The following is a 20156-nucleotide window of genomic DNA, read 5'->3' as shown; positions in this document are numbered from 1 at the left end:
CTCCCAAAATTAAGGGGGTGACCCTGTTCTAGTCACCATTCTAATATACACACATATATTTTTCTTTTCTATATTTTTTCTTTATTTGTTTTCTTTTTCAATTTTTTTTTTCTCTGAACTTTTTATCCCCTTTCTCCCCAGCATGATTTGGGGTCTCTTCTGATTTGGTTAAAGCACATTTTCCTGGGGTCTTTGCCACCCTTTTAGTATTTTACTTGCTCCCTCATATTTTCTTATCTGGACAAAATGACAAGGCAGAAAAATTAACCACAAAAAAAGAACAAGAGGCAGTACCAAAGGCTAGGGACTTAATCAATACAGACATTGGTAATATGTCAGATCTAGAGTTCAGAATGACGATTCTCAAGGTTCTAGCCAGGCTCAAAAAGGCATGGAAGATATTAGAGAAACCATCTCTGGAGAGGTAAAAGCCCTTTCTGGAGAAATAAAAGAACTAAAATCTAACCAAGTTGAAATTAAAAAAGCTATTAATGAGGTGTAATAAAAAATAGAGGCTCTTACTGCTAGGATAAATGAGGCAGAAGAAAGAATTAGTGACATAGAAGACCAAATGACAGAGAATAAAGAAGCTGAGCAAAAGAGAGACAAACAAATACTGGACCATGAGGGGAGAATTTGAGAGATAAGCAACACCATAAGACGATACAACATTAGAATAATTGAGATTCCAGAAGAAGAAAAAAGAGAAAGGGGAACAGAAGGTATATTGGAGAGGATTATTGGAGAGAATTTCCCTAATATGGCAAAGGGAACAAGCATCAAAATCCAGGAGGTGCAGAGAACCCCCTCAAAATCAATAAGAATAGGTCCACACTCCATCACCTAATAGTAAAATTTACAAGTCTTAGTGACAAAGAGAAAATCCTGAAAGCAGCCAGGGAAAAGAAGTCTGTAACATACAATGGTAAAAATATTAGATTGGCAGTGGACTTAACCACAGAGAACTAGCAGGCCAGAAAGAACTGGCATGATATATTTCGAGCACTAAATGAGAAAAACATGCAGCCAAGAATACTATATCCAGCTAGGCTATCATTGAAAATGATAAAATAAAAAGCTTCCAGGACAAACAAAAACCTACAGAATTTGAAGACACCAAACCAGCTCTACAGGAAATATTGAAAGGGGTCCTCTAAGCAAAGAGAGATCTGAAAAGTAGTAGATCAGAAAGGAACAGAGACAATATACAGTAACAGTCACCTTATAGGTACAATGGCACTAAATTCATATCTCTCAGTAGTTACCCTGAATGTAAATGGGCTAAATGCCCCAATCAAAAGACACAGGGTGTCAGAATGGATAAAAAAAACAAAAACCCATCAATATGCTGCCTACAAGAAACTCATTTTAGACCCGAAGACACCTCCAGATTTAAAATGAGGGGGTTGTTTTCCACCCCTAATGGACATCAAAGGAAAGCTGGGGTGGCAATCCTTCTATCAGATCAATTAGATTTTAAGCCAAAGACTATAATAAGAGATGAGGAAGGACACTATATCATACTCAAAGGGTCTGTCCAACAAGAAGATCTAATAATTTTAAATATCTATGCTCCTAACATGGGAAAGCCAACTATATAAACCAATTAATAACAAAATCAAAGAAACTTATTGACAATAATATGATAATTAGTAGGAAACTTTAACACTACCCTCACTGAAATGGACAGATCATCCAAGCAAAAGATCAACCAGGAAATAAAGGCCTTAATTTAGGGATTCTGATCCTTTTTAAATTTTTTAAATTTTAATTTCAATCATATGTATGTTAGTTTAAGGTGTGCAATGTAGTAATTCAGCACTTCTATGGATCACCCTGTACTCATTAGGGGACCTGAACTTCTTACTCCCCATCACCAGTTTATTCTTCTTCTTATTATTATTTTTAATAAAGATTTTATTTATTTATTTATTTATTTACTTACTTACTTATATGAGAGAGAAGGAGAGAGAGAGAGCACAAAAGCAGGGTGATTGGCAGAGGGGCAGGGGAGGGACAGGAAGAGAATCTCAAGCAGACTCCACTGAGCACAAAGTCCAATGTGGTTCTCCGTCTCAAGACTTTGAGATCATGACTTGAGCCAAAACCAAGAGACTGAATTTTAACCAGCTGAATCACCCAGGTGCCCATCCTCATAGTTCTTTTGTTTTATTTCTTAAGAGTAGAATCATATGTCATTTGTCTTTCTCTGTAGGGAGTCAGACTCTTAATGAAGGACAAATGAATGGCTAGGAAGTAGCAATATATCATGCCAGGTAGATGATATTAAAGATTAAATATAAAATCAAAAACTTCACAGTACGGCTGTGTCTGTTGCAGAGGGAGCAGGTACAGTTAGAAGAACTAACTGACATCTCCTTAGCCTCTTCCTGTAGAGGAGGTCAGAACTGGAAATTAACACATACAGTGTATGAAATCAAAATTTAATTAGTAATAACATTTCTGTCAACACCTAAAGATGATCATGGATATGAACTTCCACGAATAAATCTTAATTCTACAAATAACTATAAGTCCATGTCATATCCACCAGTTTTCTAGGTCTCTTTATGAAGACCTTACTGATTTAATATGGCAGTATGTATTTTTTTATTGCTGACCAAGCTGTTCTTCTCCACAAGCGAGATGAGAGAACATGAGCATTAAGGAAGAGAGTGATTCTGGTGGCCACACTGAAGGCATCCAAAATGTCCTTGATTTAAACAAAACAAAACAAAAACACCACCACTATCAATCTATGAAAAGACATGGAAGAACCTTCAATGTATATTTCTACATGAAAGAAGCCATCCTGAAAGGTTAATTAGTTATAACATTACAAGGACATGACATTCCAGAAAAGGCAAGACTACAAAAATAGTATAAAGATCAGTGTAATGAGGGGTTCAGGAAGAGGGAGGGAGACATGAATAGGGGAAACACGGGGAGTTTATAAGATAACAAAGGTGTTCTGTGTGATACTCTAATGGTGGGTACATGACATTATGTACGGGTAACCCCTGGTTTTCGAAAGTTCATGTTATGCCATTTAGCTCTCATGAAAGACCTACATTAGTACCTGTTTTTAGCACCTGAAAGAAATCTGAAGAGTATTTCCACTTTTATAAAAGAGGTGAAAATCAAAATTAGCTTTCAGTGTGTGTTTTGCATTGATCCATTGCAGAGGCAGCGAGAGCAGCCCCACCAAGCTCCTCTCCCAGGAAGAACACTCCACATCACTGTATCAAAACCTCATAGTTTCACACAGTGTCAGTGAGCATCTGTGCTTTATCCTGATTGATTTTGAACATCTGTTCATAAGATATGTCCCAAAGTATCAGCAAACTCTAAGAGCAGTTATTTTGGGGGTTTGGGAATGCTCAACAAATTTTCCATGTGAATTCATGTTGATTGCTTCTTTGGTGCCATAATGACTCAGGAAAGGTTTAATAAGAATGCTCTACTTTTACATAGTGGAGAGGAAACATGTACTTGTCAGAAGCATAGAACTGAAGACAGCAAGAGTGATCCTTAATGTAATCTGCGGACTTTGGTTAATAGCGCATCAATACAGGTTCAGTTGTTTAACAAAATCTAACAAGCACTCATTGAATTTTAATATAACATGGGAGCCAAGAGGACATACTAGTAGCTTTGAAAGAAAAATGAATAAGGCAGTAAAAAACAGGGGCAGCTGGGGGGCTCAGTCAGTTAAGTGCTGACCTTTGGCTCAGGTTGTGATCTTGGGAACCTGGGATCAAGCCCTACTTCTGGATTTCTGCTCAGTGGGGAATCTACTTCTCCCTCTCCCACTGTTTGCACTCCCTCTCTCTCAAATAAATAAATAAATAAATAATCTAAAAAAAAAAAGGCAGTCACAAACAGCAAATAACTGAATGTCTAGAAACAGAATGGCACTGCTAATTACCACAGCAATGTGGGAATCTGGAAGATAGCATATGTTGAGGGAAACTACTGGGCTCCTGATGATAATAGTAGTCACTTTCAGGTTAATATGGCCACAGACTTCTTTCCTTCCTCAACTTCTGAGGAAAGAAGAAGAGCAAACGTAACAAGCCATGTTTTCATGTGTAGGGAAATAAGCAAAATCAAACAGAAGCCCACCAGAAAAAGACTGTCTAGGGAAAGATGGTTGGGGAGCAGTAGCTTACTGTTAGTGAGACAGTGGAAACACCAGCCCCTCAATACACATGCAAAAAAGAGAGTCCACCCCATGGTATAAAATAGTGAGAACATACATGTTGAGTCAGACATTCCTGAAGAAGGGAAATTAAAGGAAGAATTGTGGCCCAGGGAAACAGGCTTGAAAACAGTCTTAAGAAATTGTTGATTTTGGGGCGCCTGGGTGGCTCAGTGGTTAAAGCCTCTGCCTTCGGCTCAGGTCATGATCTCAGGGTCCTGGGATCGAGCCTCACATCGGGCTCTCTGCTCAGCAGGGAGCCTGCTTCCCCGCTCTCTCTCCCCCTGCCTCTCTGCCTACTTGTGATCTCGATCTCTCTCTTTGTCAAATAAATAAATAAAAAATAAAAAAAAATTTTTAAAAATTGTTGATTTTGTGGTAGGGCAAACAATGACAGAAATGGGTGTCAGAAGTGTGTGGGTGGTGTGGTCCATTAAGCATATAAATGTTGATATTGGCTAAGGTCCTGATCTCAGCATTGAGATGGAGCCCTGAGCTAGGCTCTGTACTCAGCAGGGAGTATGCTTGAAGATTCTCCCTCCTTCTTCCTTAGCCCCTCTCCTGCTCATGTAATCCCCCTGCTGTTTCTAAAATAAATAAATAAACATATAATTCTTTTTTTTTTTTTAAAGAAATGTATGTGAAGTTTGTAAACCACTTTACTCTACTAGAATCTCTGGCCCTTTTATAAAGAACTGTGTTTGACATTCCTGGAGACCATGAGACATTTCCAATAAAGAGTTTCTTTAGAAGATATATAATTAAAATAAAAATGTTTCTGCTGATAAACCTTTCATCTCCCCTACCTGAAAACACATACACACAATCACACACACACATGTGTCATAGAGAAAGTAGATTATCGCTCTCTAATTTATCCTTAGGAATAATATGTAGATATGGGCATAAAATAAGAAAATAAAGACAGAACAGAAATAGACAAGAAATAAATCCTATGTTTTAAGAACTGCTTAAAGTCAGGATAGAAAGAAAAACACAAAATCATTTCAGAAATATCTACTACATTTTCATTCTTTTCTGTTGTGTAACAAACCACCGCAAAACACATTGCCTCAAATAACAATGATTTATCCTTTTGCACAATTTTGTGGGTCAACAATCCAGTTTGAGTTTGACTGTATGGTTGTTTCCCCAAGGAGAAGGCTGTGGTCACTCAGCAGGGCAGCATTTGGCTTGGAACTCCACTGAATTGCAAGGTCCACAAATTGCTTTCCCATGCCTGGTGCCTTTGTGCTCATAGTCATACTCTCCCCATGGGGATAGCTTCTTCATGTTATTGGTTTAACTCCAGTGTGGTCCTACTCCTAACACAGGTGACAGGCTTTGAATAAGAAACAAGGTCGAAGGACACCTGGGTGGCTCAGTGGGTTAAAGCCTCTGCCTTCGGTTCAGGTCATGATCCCAGGGTCCTGGGATCAAGCCCCACATCGGGTTCTCTGCTCTGCAGGGAGCCTGCTTCCTCCTCTCTCTCTCTGCCTTCCTCTCTGCCTACTTGTGATCTCTGTCTGTTAAATAAATAAAATCTTAAAAAAAAAAAAAAAGAAAGAAACAAGGTCGAAGTTCCAAGATTTACTTACTAACTTTGGCTCAGTAACCTGAAAACATCACCATTATTCTTGCTACTTAATTGGTCAAAACACCTGTCATCCCAGGTTCAATGGGAGGAGACGTGGGCTTGCCTTCAAATGATAGCAGATGCATGCACCCATAGAAAAGGGTGTGATTACAGTCAGCTTCTCAGATTACCTTCCACAGTGTCCAAATATTGTAATAGGAATTCACAAAGAATAATAAGCAAGAGAGAAGAAAGTAGTGTAAAGGTCTATTGATAGAGAAAAACGAAAAATATTTATACATACATGTAGGAAAGCATTCTCTGAAAAGTAATAAGAGCAAAACCAAACAATAAAACTGAAACTAAGGTTATAATTATAACCTTTGTAAAACAAACAAACAAAACAGATAATCCCAATGCACTTAGAGAAGAGTTATAAAGACTGAAAAAGTTAAACAAAAAAAAAAAAAGAAAAAGAAAAAAAAGTCCAACAGAGAACATAAAAATCTACATAAAAATCCAAATAAGCTGGGTTATAGATATTAAGGAACACTAGCTCTGAAACTATTGATGCACTATATTTTGCCCAAATTGAATTTAAATTAAGAAATCCAAATAAGTGTCTATAGTAGCTAAGGACATTTCTTGACCCTTCTGATGCTAATTCTACCAGGTGACCCATGGAAGAGACAGAAAGCCAAGGAGCCTTAAGACTTCAGGTAAATAAGAGGCCAGAATTCAGTATTAGCCGCCTTCTAAAAAGCATACAATGCTTCTACATGTGGCCTTGACCATCTTCATTTGCAGATGTCTCCATGGGAACAGGCTGTGACGGCACTAGCAGGAGCCTCTGCCACACAAAGGAGAACTGCATATTTAATGGAAAGTGTGTGTTAACTTGGGTCATGCGAGAGTGCTGTGCAGAGGACAACCTGCACACGCAGTATATGGGAAGGATGGGGTGGGGGCGCTTCTCCCTGAAGCCAACCTGGGCCTTCTCCTTCCAGGAGTGGAGTTCAGTCCTCTGGGGGCTGACACTCTTGAGCCCGAGAGATGCCCAGAGGAGCTATAAATACCCAGCTCCCCATTTCCTCACCACATCGTGAACATCATATGTCTTTTTTTTTTTTTTTTCCTCTCAACTAGTTAAATATCTTCAGGATCCTAGAAAATGTAGGTAAGAATTTGATTTTTGCTCAGCAAGGACATGTTGAAAAAAGACATCAGAAAAACAAAAAGGAAAGGAAAGCAACGGAAAGGAAGAAAATCATAGGAACCACAGAAGCTGCTCAGTCTTCCTTGATCTTGATCATCTTGTGTTTCTCTCAACCCTGACCCCTGAGGTACTGTGTGGCTGTGACTGGACTGCCTGGGCAATTGTAATGACTCTTCAGAGTCTCTTCCTAAACGGATTGTCTGCAAAGTGCACAAGTATGTATTTTTCTTTCTGAATATGTTTATGCACTGGTTGTTTATCTTTGATATGTGGCTCTGAATGTTGGGCAGACATGCATCAAATTTGTAGTAAGGTCCAGTAATAGGATAGGACTCAGGAGATAAACAAACCTAATAGTTAAAGACCATGTATATTTGTCTATACACAAACCCATGCATGCCTTTTTTCCAAAGAGTTCACTGGATATTCACCATATAGTAGGTGCTGAGCTTAGCACAGAGTAAGAAGTTGAGGCTCCCTATACAATAATGATGTTACACTAGTGTTCGGGCAAGAATAAAACTCCTTTTCTAAGCCTATTACATTCCCTGTGCTGAACTGCCTATAGCTTATAAAACTAACATAACAGATTAGAGGTGAAAATTACAGTGGGAATTATGTGTCTGGTGTGAGATGGTAAGTCTTGGCCTTTGTGGTTACTCTAAACCAGTCCTTTTAAAATAAAATATTTATTTCACGTATTTTAAATTGGAAGGCTAACCTTTGAATTAGGACATTTTTAGTGGTAATGTTTTGAGAATTTGACTCAACCAGTATTTAAATCCAATCTATGTGCCCGAGTTACACTGTCCCTGTTGCCACACACTGCCTCCATGCATGCATTCATGATTCAGTCAGAATGGGCCAATAGGAGTATTGTGCTTCAGGGAGCCCCAGAGCTGTAAGTTAGGTAGCTGCAGGCGATAATGCTTTGCCCAAACGAAACCAAATAAGATAAACCAGATCACTGGTGTCCCCAAAGATCAGAAGAACATCTACAAAATTTGTTTTGTTTCTCTTTGACCTCTATTTCTGAGTTTCTTTCAACACTTAGACTCTCCTCTCCCCCATCTCTGATGTCCTTATGAAGCCCCACACACTACACATCCCCTCCCCATAACTGCACCTGACTCACATACATGTCTCTGGCAGGTCTGGGCAAGGCACACTCCCACATTAATCTTTTCTCTCACCCTCTAAACCCCACAACCCCATTTAAAATAAATTTTCAAGGATTAATTTTAGCTCTATATAAAATGGTTAAATAATTGGTATATGTAATCAAAAGAGATAGAGACACTTAAGCATCTCAACATTTTCTTACAGCATTTTCAAAGAATCCCATATCACCTTAAGGAAAGGCCTAATGGGGTCACCACTTATGTATTATATATTCTAATCTCTATTGAAACACAAGGTCCAATGGACTACTAAGAACAAACTAGTGGCTGCCAGAGGGGCAGGGGGCAGAGATGGGTACAATGGGTGAAGAGTAGGGGGAGATAGAAGCTTCCAGTTGTGGAATTAATAAGTCACAGGTATTGCAAAGACATTGCATGGTGACCTACGAGAAGTATCCTTATGGCCAGTAAAACAAAGCACATAGACTTGTCCAATCATGGTATGTGGTAAAGTGAAACTAATGGAATATTGCATGTAAATTATACTTCAATTTTTTAAAAAAAAGGAGAAAAAGAAATGGTATCAACACATTTCAATCCTATGACATGAAGTGCCAGAATATTGACCACTTAATGAAAAATAAAAGTAGACATGGTAAAATAATAGTGTGCAATGATCTGACTCCAGTGAGACCAAGGGATAAAAGGCAAACATCCCGAGTCCTTGTTCCTCTTCAGAAATGCAGTCAGCTAGCTTTTACTCGAGAATGGGGATTAGGGGAGTTTGGAAGCCACTTGTCCTCCACTTGTTTGCATCCATGTCTCTATCCCTGTTCATATGTACCTGCTTATGTGTGTACAACCCTCATACACACATCCCACTCCAATGTTACATCTCCGAGCCTGCTTTTCACACAAGATCTCTCCTGCTTTTATCTATATTCTTTTGGGACGACAGAAAAATGGTAACCAGTAAATTATCTTCCCTCCCATTTATTGAAGGACTGGGAACCTCTATCTCAAAATGTGAAACTTTAATATTTGCTGCTGTGGAGGTATTTTGAAATAATAAATATGTTGTTTAATTTTTTTATAAAGATTTTATTTATTTGTTTGACAGACAGAGATCACAAGTAGGCAGAGAGGCAGGCAGAGAGAGAGGAGGAAGCAGGCTCCCTGCTGAGCAGAGAGCCTGATTCAGGGCTTAATCCCAGGACCCTGAGATCATGACCTGAGCAGAAGGCAGACGCTTTAACCCACTGAGCCACCCAGGAGCCTCTATGTTGTTTTATTTTTAATCAGTGACCCAAAAGGGAGAGAATATTTTCCTCATCACATGCAGGACATATCCATTTAAGAATTTAACTGAATTTGACACTCTATGTAGTCTAGGTTTTTACTGTTCATCCTTTAATTTTAAGAAACATGTTGATTTGCAGACCAGAATCAGTGAATTCACCTGTAGATCCTAAATGTCTGGCATAGGCCTCAGCATCAGTTCAGTGGTCAATCATGAAGAAGAGGGCTAATGTGTTATAGTGCCTGAAATCTATTTTGGGAAAACCTCATTCATTCCTTCTCTCATAAGTAATGAGATCATTTTCGCATGTATCTATTTTACTCAGGGATAACATCAGTGAAAATTTTGATGACGTGTTGTTATACCTAGTGTTATTTATATAGGCAGTAATAGATGGTGGCTGAGATCAGAGCTTTCAAATTTATGCCTGTCTGATTCTGAATCCACTGAAACATAGGTCAAGAAGCTAAATGTCTTCGGTATTTTTTCATCTATAGGAATAATAGTAGTATCCATGTCAAAAATTATTGTAAAGGTCTTTCCAATAGTCTATTGCAAAGTTTTTAATGAGCTGTATTTGAAATGTACCATTAGATATAGTAAGCACTTATTAAATGCTAACTATTTTTTTTTTCCAAGATCTATTTCAGGGGCGCCTGGGTGGCTCACTCGTTAAGCGTCTGCCTTCAGCTCAGGTCATGATCCCAGGGTGCTGGGATCAAGCTCTGCATGGGGCTCTCTGCTCAGCGGGAAGCCTAGTTCTCCCTCTCCCACTCCCCTTGCTTGTGTTCCCTCATTCACTGTGTCTTCCATCAAATAAAAAATTAATATCTCTTTTTAAAAAGGTATATTTTAATTCTTCCATGGAAAGAGTCAGAGTACAATTTTAGGCTAGGTAATACATCTCACTGTCCTTCCACAGAGAAGAATATATTTGGGAAAAAAAATCTAATCAGACATCATTCAGCCTAATGGAGTATTCCTCAATTGTGACTTGATCAAAGTACTAGGTCAGAATATGATGCCACAGATGCCTCCCTCCTCTTATAATCACAGCAGTCCCCAGGATATGTGGTATGTCCTGATTGGAATCCCAGGACTGGAAGATTTTCACACCTGGATCTCCATCCCTATCTGTTCCATGTACGTTTTGGCTGTCGTAGGCAACGTGCTCTTGATCTTCGTGATTGTGACTGAGCGCAGTCTCCATGAGCCCATGTATATCTTCCTTTCCATGCTGGCCTCAGCAGATGTGCTGCTCTCCACAGCCACAGCCCCAAAGATGCTGGCTATCTTCTGGTCCCAGTCCATGGATATATCCTTTGCTTGCTGTGTGTCCCAGATGTTCTTCATACATTTCATCTTTGTGGCAGAATCTGCTATTCTCCTGGCCATGGCATTTGACCGCTATGTGGCCATCTGTCACCCCTTGAGATATACCACAATCTTAACCTCTTCAGTCATTGGGAAGATTGGCATAGCAGCTATGGTCAGGAGCTTCATCATCTGCCTTCCATTCACCTTCTTGGTACACAGACTTAGGTACTGTGGGAGAAACATCATTCCCCATTCCTACTGTGAGCACATGGGCATTGCCAGATTGGCATGTGACAATATCAGGGTGAACATCATCTATGGGCTGACTGTCGCCCTGCTGTCCACAGGACTGGACATTGTGTTCATCATTATGTCCTACACCATGATCCTTTGCACAGTGTTTCAGATACCTTCCTGGGCTGCCAGATTCAAGGCCCTCAACACATGTGCTTCCCACATCTGTGTCATCCTTATGTTTTATGCCCCAGCATTCTTTTCATTTTTTGCCCATCGTTTTGGGGGGGAAACCATCCCTCATCATGTCCACATCCTAGTAGCCAACCTCTATGTGGTGGTGCCCCCTATGCTAAACCCCATCATTTATGGGGTCAAGACCAAACAGATTCAAGACCGAGTAATTCTCCTTTACTCCCGCATCACCACATGTTGTTAAAATGAAGATTAATGCCTAATGCTGGATATTTCTCAATAAAACACACACACTCACCCACATACACACATACAATTTGAATGACTAATGGGAATAAAGAAAGTCCATAAATAATCCTCAACACACATTAAAAAAAAGGACAGTAAATGCCAAAGTTACCAATGCATTTCCCTAAAGCACTTAAAGACTTTGGAAAAAAAAAAAAAAGATATTCTGAATTCTCCTAGACATGCTATTATTTTGCATTGTAGCTTCTTCTTAAGCAATCATAAGAGAACCCTGTGTAAAGAGGAATACATTTTAGGATTCAGCCTAAATGGAGCTTTCTTGGGTAGTGCTGGGAAGTGAAAATGGTGAGTTGCCTTGCTTTTGTAGAGACTGTTGAAATTTTGAGGAAATATGCAACTCTCCTATTGCAGTCAGGAAACACTTGGGCCAGTAGTATGAAGCTAATAAACTCTAATTATCCTCACCTTTTTCTTAAATTAAAATGTGAGTACTAAGATGAGATATTTTCATATTTGCTGATATAACGTCTGCTCAATGGAACAGGCACAGAGTATAGGTTTATTGTATGAACAGATAATACTGAATTGAAACAAATAATAAATTTTATTGACCCATCTGAGACAACACAGACACCTTCAAAGTTAATCCTTTCTTCCTTACATATTGGTGACCTCTGGCCCAAATCATCAATGAAGCATCCTTTTAACAGAGATTTCACTGAGGGAAGGACTAAAAGATTAAAAATGCCATACCCAGGCCATAGATAGAGACAGGAAAGATTACATAGGATGCTGACACATAATCTTACATAAAAAGTCTGTAGTCACACCAAATATAATTTTCATAAGCTTGTCTTCAGATTCATTTCTCAATTTCAAGAAAATACTTTTACAATCTCTCCTTCCTCAAAGCCTAGCACATGCTATGAGAATGTGAAATCTGACCTTATTTACATTTGAAGAAAGCAAAAAATGAACTTGGAAGCTATACTTTGAACATTTGCAAACTTTCCAGGGTTAGTCTCTTTTCCTTGTTTTCTATTATGTATATATCATGTTTGTGTGTATATACATATTAATGCACAAATAAGGTAATGTGTGTGTGGTTGTGTGTGTGTGTGTGTGTGTGTGTGTGTGTGTGTATAGTGAAATTGAAATGAAAGGTTGTTTCCTAGATCCCTGGAATCTTGAATAAGTACCTTGGCTTAAAAATATAATATAGTCACTTGGATTTTCAGCAAGTTAATCTATTTTAAAAGTTAAAAATAAACCCTGTGATACTAGAAACCCTTATATGTTTGTCCCACACTAACTGTATAAAACTGTCTTGTTGTGTAACTATTGGTTTTTGACTAGTAAAAGAAATTACTTTAGTACCTTATGTATTGGCTTGTTTTTGAAATGAAATATGCTATAAGATGTATTTGGTATTAAATTAAAAATTTTATTTTGATGATGGTAATTTTCATGAACAGAGACAATAAGGAACCCAACGCACCAAACTGAACCTGGCCAGAATGTCCAGTTGTTTCAGCGTTATTTGTAGAGAAGACTATGCTTTCTCTATTGAACGATCTTGATACTGTTTTTTTTTCTGGTTTGTTTTTACTATTTTTAAAATTATTTTTATTAACATATAATGTATTATTTGCCCCAGAGGTACAGGTCTGTGAATCATCAGGGTTACACATTTCATAGCACTCACCATAGCAGATACCCTCCCCAATGGATATTGTTTTTCAGAAACAATTCACCTCATAGGTAGACATTAATTTCTTAATTCTATATTCCATAGGATTTTTCAGTGATATGGTAATATGAGTCACTTCATGACTGTAGCTTTATTAAAATAAAAAATGGACAGGAAATTGAGGTAATTGATTTTACTACTAAATCAATTAGTACTAAATCAATTTACTACTAAAATTGTGGATTGCCAGATTGATGTATGCTTCATAATGAGTACATATGATTTTTTTTTGAGAAAAAATTTGAGTGATGATCCTTTAAAGATGATTTATTAACCTCTCCCTCAAAGCCCTACAAAACTCTGGGAAAAAAAAAAAGTTAAACGTATAGGTATTGATCTATTTGTGAAAGTATTTCCTTGTTTCACAATAAAGTGGAAAAAATTTGCTTATCTATTCTACAGGCCGAAGAAAGGTCAGGACAGTCTTTCAATGTATGTTCAAAATGGACTGAAATTTGGAATATGACATGCCAAATCAGGAACAAAATCAGGATATGTGCTGAAAATATTGTTATAGGAGTTGGCATAATAAAATTGATACCCCAGTTATTTTGAGAAAATATTATTCCCAGCAACAATGTATAGTTTAAGGGTGAAAGGGACTCAGCAGGATACTAGATTGGAAGACAACAAAATTTAAATAAAATCCATAGAAGAGAAGAAGAGGAGTGGAAAAACTGATAAGCTAGTTTAAACTATTCCTTGGTGACTTAAGACTGAATTAAGATTAGATAACTTGTGCCAATCTGACCTCTGAATCAATTCTATTTAACATGAATCAGTACCATTGTATATGTCTCCTTCACAGACAAGATTCTACAAAGAACATCTAAGGTCCTCTGCCATTTTATCTCTATCTCTTCTTCTCCCTGAAATCCATTGTGAATGCCTCCTCCATCCTACTGAAAGGATCCTTTCTAAATTTGTCAGCATCTGGATTACCTCAATTTCACTTAAGTTAGCAGCATAAGAGAAAGTCTAGAAACCAGGCAAATCATGTCAAGGAGAAAGTTCCATGTGCATAAGTGTTCTTGAATTCATCCTTTGTTCTAATGATAAAAGAATTCTTCTCCCTTTATTTCTAAAAAATTGAAAGCATATATGTCTTCTTTTTACTTTCATCAAGAGCAGATGACATGATTCCTCCACATCTATGAGGCATAAAATATCTGCATTCTGAGAGAAGGGTGGTAGAAAAGAGGAAAAAAAAAGTATAAAAGGGAGGAATGAGAGAAATATCACCAGATTGTCAGTAACTAGTTCAGGGTTCTGCATGGTAAAATTTATGTATTTATGTATGTATTTATTTTATTTAGATTCAATTAGCCAACTTATCACACATCATAAGTCAGGCGTAGTATTCAATAATTCATCAGTTGTGTATAACACGCAGTGCTCATCACATCACGTGTCCTCCTCAACGCCCAGCACTGGACTACTCCATCCGCCCACCCTACTCCCCTCTATCAACCCTCAGTTTATTTCCTATGATTAAGAGTCTCTTTTGGCTTTTTCCCTTTCTGATGACTTCCCATTCAGATTTCCCTCCTTTCCCCTATGATTGTCTCTGCTGTTTCTAATATTCCACATAGAGTGAAACCACATGATACTTGCCTTTCTTTGATTGAGTTATTTTGCTCATCACAATACCCTCCAGTTCCATCTACATCGATAGAGGGAACATACCCCAATGTCATAAAAGCCATCTATGAAAATCCCACAGCAAACATCATTCTCATTGGACAAAAACTGAGATCTTTTCCCCTAACGCCAGGATCAGGACAAGGTTGCCAACTCTCACCACTATTCTTCAACATAGTTCTAAAAACCTTGCCTCAGCAATCAGACAATGGAAAGAAATTAAAAAAAAAATCAAAATGGTAAAGAAGTCTAACACTCACTCTTCTCAGATGACAGGATGTGTTATGTGAAAAACCCAAAAGACTCCAACCCAAAACTGCTAGAACTCCTACAGGAATTCAACAACATGGCAGGATATGAAATCAATGCACAGAAATCAGTTTCATTTTATACACTAACAATGAGACAGAAGAAAGAGAAATGAAGGAATTAACCCCATTTACAATTGCACCCAAACCATAAGATACCTAGGAATAAACCTAACCAAAGGGGTAAAGGATCTATACTCTAAAAACTACAGAATAATTGGGGGTGCCTGGGTGGCTCAGTGGGTTGAGCCGCTGCCTTCAGCTCAGGTCATGATCTCAGGGTCCTGGGATCGAGTCCCGCATCGGGCTCTCTGCTCAGCAGGGAGCCTGCTTCCCTCTCTCTCTCTCTGCCTGCCTCTCCATCTACTTGTGATCTCTCTGTGTCAAATAAATACATAAAATCTTAAAACAAAACAAAACAAAAAAACTACAGAATAATTGAGGAAGACTAAGAAATGGAAAAATAATTATTGCTCATGATTTAGAAGGATAAAGATTGTTAAAATGCTATCTAAAGAAATCTACAGAATCAATGGTACCCCTATCAAAATACTATCCACATTTTTTTAATTAAGATTTTATTTATTTATTTGACAGAGAGAAAGAGCACAAGTAGCAGAGAGGCAGGCAGAGAGGAAGGAAGCAGGCTCCCTGCTGAGCAGAGAGCCCGATGTGGGGCTTGATTCCAGGACCCTGGGATCATGACTGGAGCCGAAGGCAGTCACTTAACTGACTGAGCCACACAGGCGCCCCACTATCCACATTTTTAATAGTGCTGGAACAAATACTTCTAAAATTAGTATAGCAGGATTTGGAAATATACATCATAACTGGTCATTCAGAGAATATTACTAAATTTACAAAAATAGCTTCAATAAAATAAAAAATCTGAGGATGAGACTGTAGGAGAATGAGAGTAAATATGTGAGAAAGAGCTATTGTGGATACAGACTTTTCGTTCCAATAGTGCATTAGTGAACAAAGGGTCCTAAGGATATTTATAGAATCCATGACATAGGAACATGCCCACGTCTAAGTGTTCTTTAGAAGTTCTTCCAAATGAGGATGATAGAAAAAGAACTGAACTCATAAAAATACAACTTGTGTGTATTAATTTCTCTACATTTACCCTGTGAGGGAAATGAAGAGAGAAGAGCAGTTAGATTCTACAGGTTATAGAAATGAATTCAGAGACACCAGCTGTGGATGGACCCAAAAGGGCATTATTCTGAGCTGCTGAGAGCCTCCTGGACTGGCCTAGTGGTGAGGTAATCTCTCAGGTCATAATCAGACCTCCTCCTTCTCCACATTCTCTGGGGAATATTTTAGTTAGTAGTCAGCAGCTTTCTTCTACAATTCAAGGTCAATAAATTCATGCTGCTGCCTCAGCATGATACAGACCTTGCTGTGAATTTTGTTGGAGGATGAATCCACCAACATGACCTCAGAAAGCCTTACAGAATAGGATTAAATTTGTTTTGCAGGGACAGAGAACAGCAGGAAATGTTATCAAAGAGATGTTCATATTTTGGATATGGCCCAAGCAGCAAATATCCAACCTTTTCTACCTGTCTACCACCATCTGTACCTATCAGGTAATGCTCCCATGGCAGCTCCTTTCTCCTGAATAAGTCAGACAATGGGATTGTTCCTAAAGGATTCCTATTCAGTAGATGGTTAGAGGATTATGAGATTGCTGACATAAAACAGCAGTTGTGGAGAGTCTAGGAAAGAATGACATAAATGAACCCTGTTTTTTTTTTAAAGGACAGCAAATATTTTTCTATTGTACAACTTGAGAATATCATGATTATGCAACTTTTCAAAGCAATGATCTTTATCAGAGAAGAACTCTCGTATAGGGACTAAAAGCCCAAGTCTTTTGAAAATTCAATCATTAGGGAATTGTGGTGATCAAATTATCATTAGTTGCTCCACAGCCCTCTCCTGAATCATTTCTGGTATCCCAAAGTCGGCCCTCTGTCTTCTTTCTATTTCTAGGTTGGAGTTCCTTTTAAGGAACCTATATTTTCACCCTTTTATTTTCTATTTATTTTTGATGCTTGAGCTCCAAAATGATCAAAGTATTCACGTGATGTGTGTATTATTGAGAATAAATAGGCCTAAATGTACCCATCTTTTGCTATCGGTAAATCAAAAAATCATGAAACCCTAGAAACTAACCTCTATTCTCGCTACATCACCCATTTATCTATGTCCTTTAGTAAGGAAGAATGAGTTCCTTTGCCTCTACATTGTTGCTTGGGATTTCCTTGCCTCCTGCATATTTATTGCCTCTAGTTATTCTGAAAATGGGTATTACAGAATTTCTGCTATTTTACATATACAACTCATTTTAGTGAATTCCATGTTAGTAATAGAGACTAAATAAAATAGAGTTTTGTTAGTAATGTAAAAAAAAAGCATGGAACATTAGGAGAAGGATGGGAAAAATGAAGGGGGGGGGCGGAGCTGGAGGAGGAGAAAAACCGTAGGAGACCATGGACTCTAAGAAACAAGCAGGCTTTTAGTGGTGAGGGTGTAGGACAAAGGGTTAGCCTGGTGATGGGTATTAAGGAGGGCACATATTGCACAGTGCACTGGGTGTTATACACTACATCAAAAACTAATGACATACTGTATGGTGACTACCATAACATAACATAAAAGAAAAAAGAGGTACATTTACTCTGATGAACATTGAGTAATGTATGGAATTTTTGAATCACTATATTGGACAATTGAAACTAATACAACACTATGCCTATTATATTGGAGTTTTAAAAAATTGAAAAAAGTTATCACTATGCCTGGAATTAAAAAAATAAATTGAAAAAATGTTATCTCTAAAACAATAATATGGAACTTTGATCCAGATTGTAAAAATTACATGGATTTGAATCTTTTCTCAAGCTCTACTTCACATCCTTTTGAAAGGACATGCATTCATACATAAATATATAATGTATAGATAGATATAGATACCTAAGTATATTATGCTCTTGGGTGGAGTTGTTTCTATCTCTCTTCTCTTTCATACAAGCCCTTGATAAAAATATACTAGATAGAGTTTGACTATTTGCTTGTACAGACTAACAGTTCCTGACTCAGAGACAGTGGGTTTACTTAAGGATTACCTGCAAATTTGGATAAGGTGAGATTTATGAAAATCTGATTAATGTACAATTTGCATACAAAATGAACAAACATCATTATTTTGTCCACAGGTCCGGAAGGACATGTAGAAAGGTCAGCAGTTGATTTCCTTATTCAGATGATTTGGTGATTCTAATGCATTTGACCAGCCACACACCTAATCTCTTCTTGTGGACTAGTACTTGGGGATGTCCTCCCTCATAACAGTGATATGCGTCAACGGGTCAGTCTTTTTTCTATTAACAATACAGATGAAGTGGATGATATGACCTTAGACTTCAACCAGAATCAGAGAGGCTCACTATGATGATTTCGATAAAAATGGAGTAGAGAGGAAGAAAACCACTGACTGAAATACTTCTTTCATTTGGTTCTGGAGACACAAAGACATTATGTCCAACTCCAGCATTATAGTCTTCATGCCTTCTGTGTTGACCCTAATAGGGATCCCAGGCCTAGAGTCTGTGCAGTGCTGGATCGGGATTCCTTTCTGTGTTATGTATCTCTTTGCTTTGATTGGAAATTCTGTGCTTCTGCTCATCATCATTTCAGAGCGTAGCCTCCATCAACCCATGTATATTTTCCTAGGCATGCTAGGAGTCACAGATATTGTACTTGGCACAAGCATTGTGCCCAAGATGCTTGGCATTTTCTGGCTACATATACCAGAGATTTATTTTGATTCCTGCTTGCTTCAAATGGGGTTCATCCACACATTTCAGTGCATCGAGTCAGGCATCCTCCTGGCCATGGCTCTGGACCGTTATGTGGCCATCTGTTATCCACTAAGATATGCTGCCATCTTTACCCACCAGCTGGTCACCCAAATAGGGGCCGTGGTAACACTTAGGGCTGCCATTTTAGCAACCCCATCTCTAGTACTGATTAAATGTCGGTTTCAGTTTTACCACACAACCATCATCTCCCACTCCTACTGTGAGCATATGGCCATTGTGAAGCTGGCTGCAGAAAATGTGCGGGTCAACAAAATCTATGGCTTGTTTGTGGCATTTGCTGTTGCAGGATTTGACATGATATTCATCACTTTGTCCTACATACAGATCTTTTTCACAGTTTTTCGTTTGCCCCAGAAGGAGGCTCGGTGGAAAGCATTCAATACCTGCATCGCCCACATCTGTGTCTTCCTCCAATTTTACCTCCTTGCCTTCTTCTCCTTCTTCACACATAGGTTCGGTGCTCATATTCCCCCTTATATCCATATCCTCTTTTCTAGTCTCTACCTGTTGGTCCCCCCTTTTCTCAATCCACTTGTCTATGGTGCCAAGACCAAGCAGATACGCATTCACGTAGTAAAGATATTGTGTTCATAAAATCCACTCTTGTATCATATACAGCCTTCTCCTTTATGCAATCATAACGATCTCTCAAAACTAAATAAAACAACAAAAGTGGATGCTAATTGTGATGCTTGCATTTTCTATTTAATCCTCTTGTGAAATTTTCCTTCATTTTAAATGTTTGTCACATCATAGCCCATGACACCTATTAGTCATGGGATTTAGAATCTACTGGTTAATGAGAATGAGAAATGTAGAAAGAGCCAAATAGTGAACATGTTATTTCCTTTTTTCTTAATTTTTAGTGCCTGATTAAACTTTCTCATTTAATTATCCTTCTCCAGAAAGGTTAACAAATATGTCTCTCAATGAATTTAAATGCACCCAGGATTCATTGGTTAGATTGTCCAGGTACTCACTGATAACAAGTTATTGTTTCTGGATCACCCTAATTATCTTTAAAAATGAGAGGAAGTTTTTTTTATTTTTATGCAAACAAATTAAATAAAAAACCCTGACTATATATATGATGAGACATTGTCTTTAATTTTCAACATTTCTTATGCCATTTAAGACATTAAGACATAAAAAATC

The 20156-nt window shown here is 38.1% G+C and overlaps 2 protein-coding genes across 2 annotated transcripts; both read left to right on the top strand.

The window, feature by feature from the left end:
* Positions 1–10444: 10444 nt before the first annotated feature.
* Positions 10445–11404, top strand: LOC116600101 (olfactory receptor 52Z1-like). Its single transcript, XM_032360178.1, has one exon. It carries the CDS (start codon positions 10445–10447, stop codon positions 11402–11404), a length of 960 nt encoding a protein of 319 aa, XP_032216069.1.
* Positions 11405–18656: 7252 nt separating this feature from the next.
* Positions 18657–19595, top strand: LOC116600331 (olfactory receptor 52A1-like). Its single transcript, XM_032360497.1, has one exon. The coding sequence runs from the start codon at positions 18657–18659 to the stop codon at positions 19593–19595; it is 939 nt and encodes a 312-aa protein (XP_032216388.1).
* Positions 19596–20156: the final 561 nt, after the last annotated feature.

This window comes from Mustela erminea, chromosome 9 (assembly GCF_009829155.1).
Source record: "Mustela erminea isolate mMusErm1 chromosome 9, mMusErm1.Pri, whole genome shotgun sequence".
NCBI lineage: Eukaryota > Metazoa > Chordata > Mammalia > Carnivora > Mustelidae > Mustela > Mustela erminea.
This window is presented reverse-complemented; position numbering and strand designations above follow the sequence as displayed.

Excerpts from the sequence above, each read along its gene's own strand:
- LOC116600101 (XM_032360178.1), top strand. The coding sequence starts at position 10,445 with ATGCCTCCCTCCTCTTATAATCACAGCAGTCCCCAGGATATGTGGTAT.
- LOC116600331 (XM_032360497.1), top strand. The coding sequence starts at position 18,657 with ATGTCCAACTCCAGCATTATAGTCTTCATGCCTTCTGTGTTGACCCTA.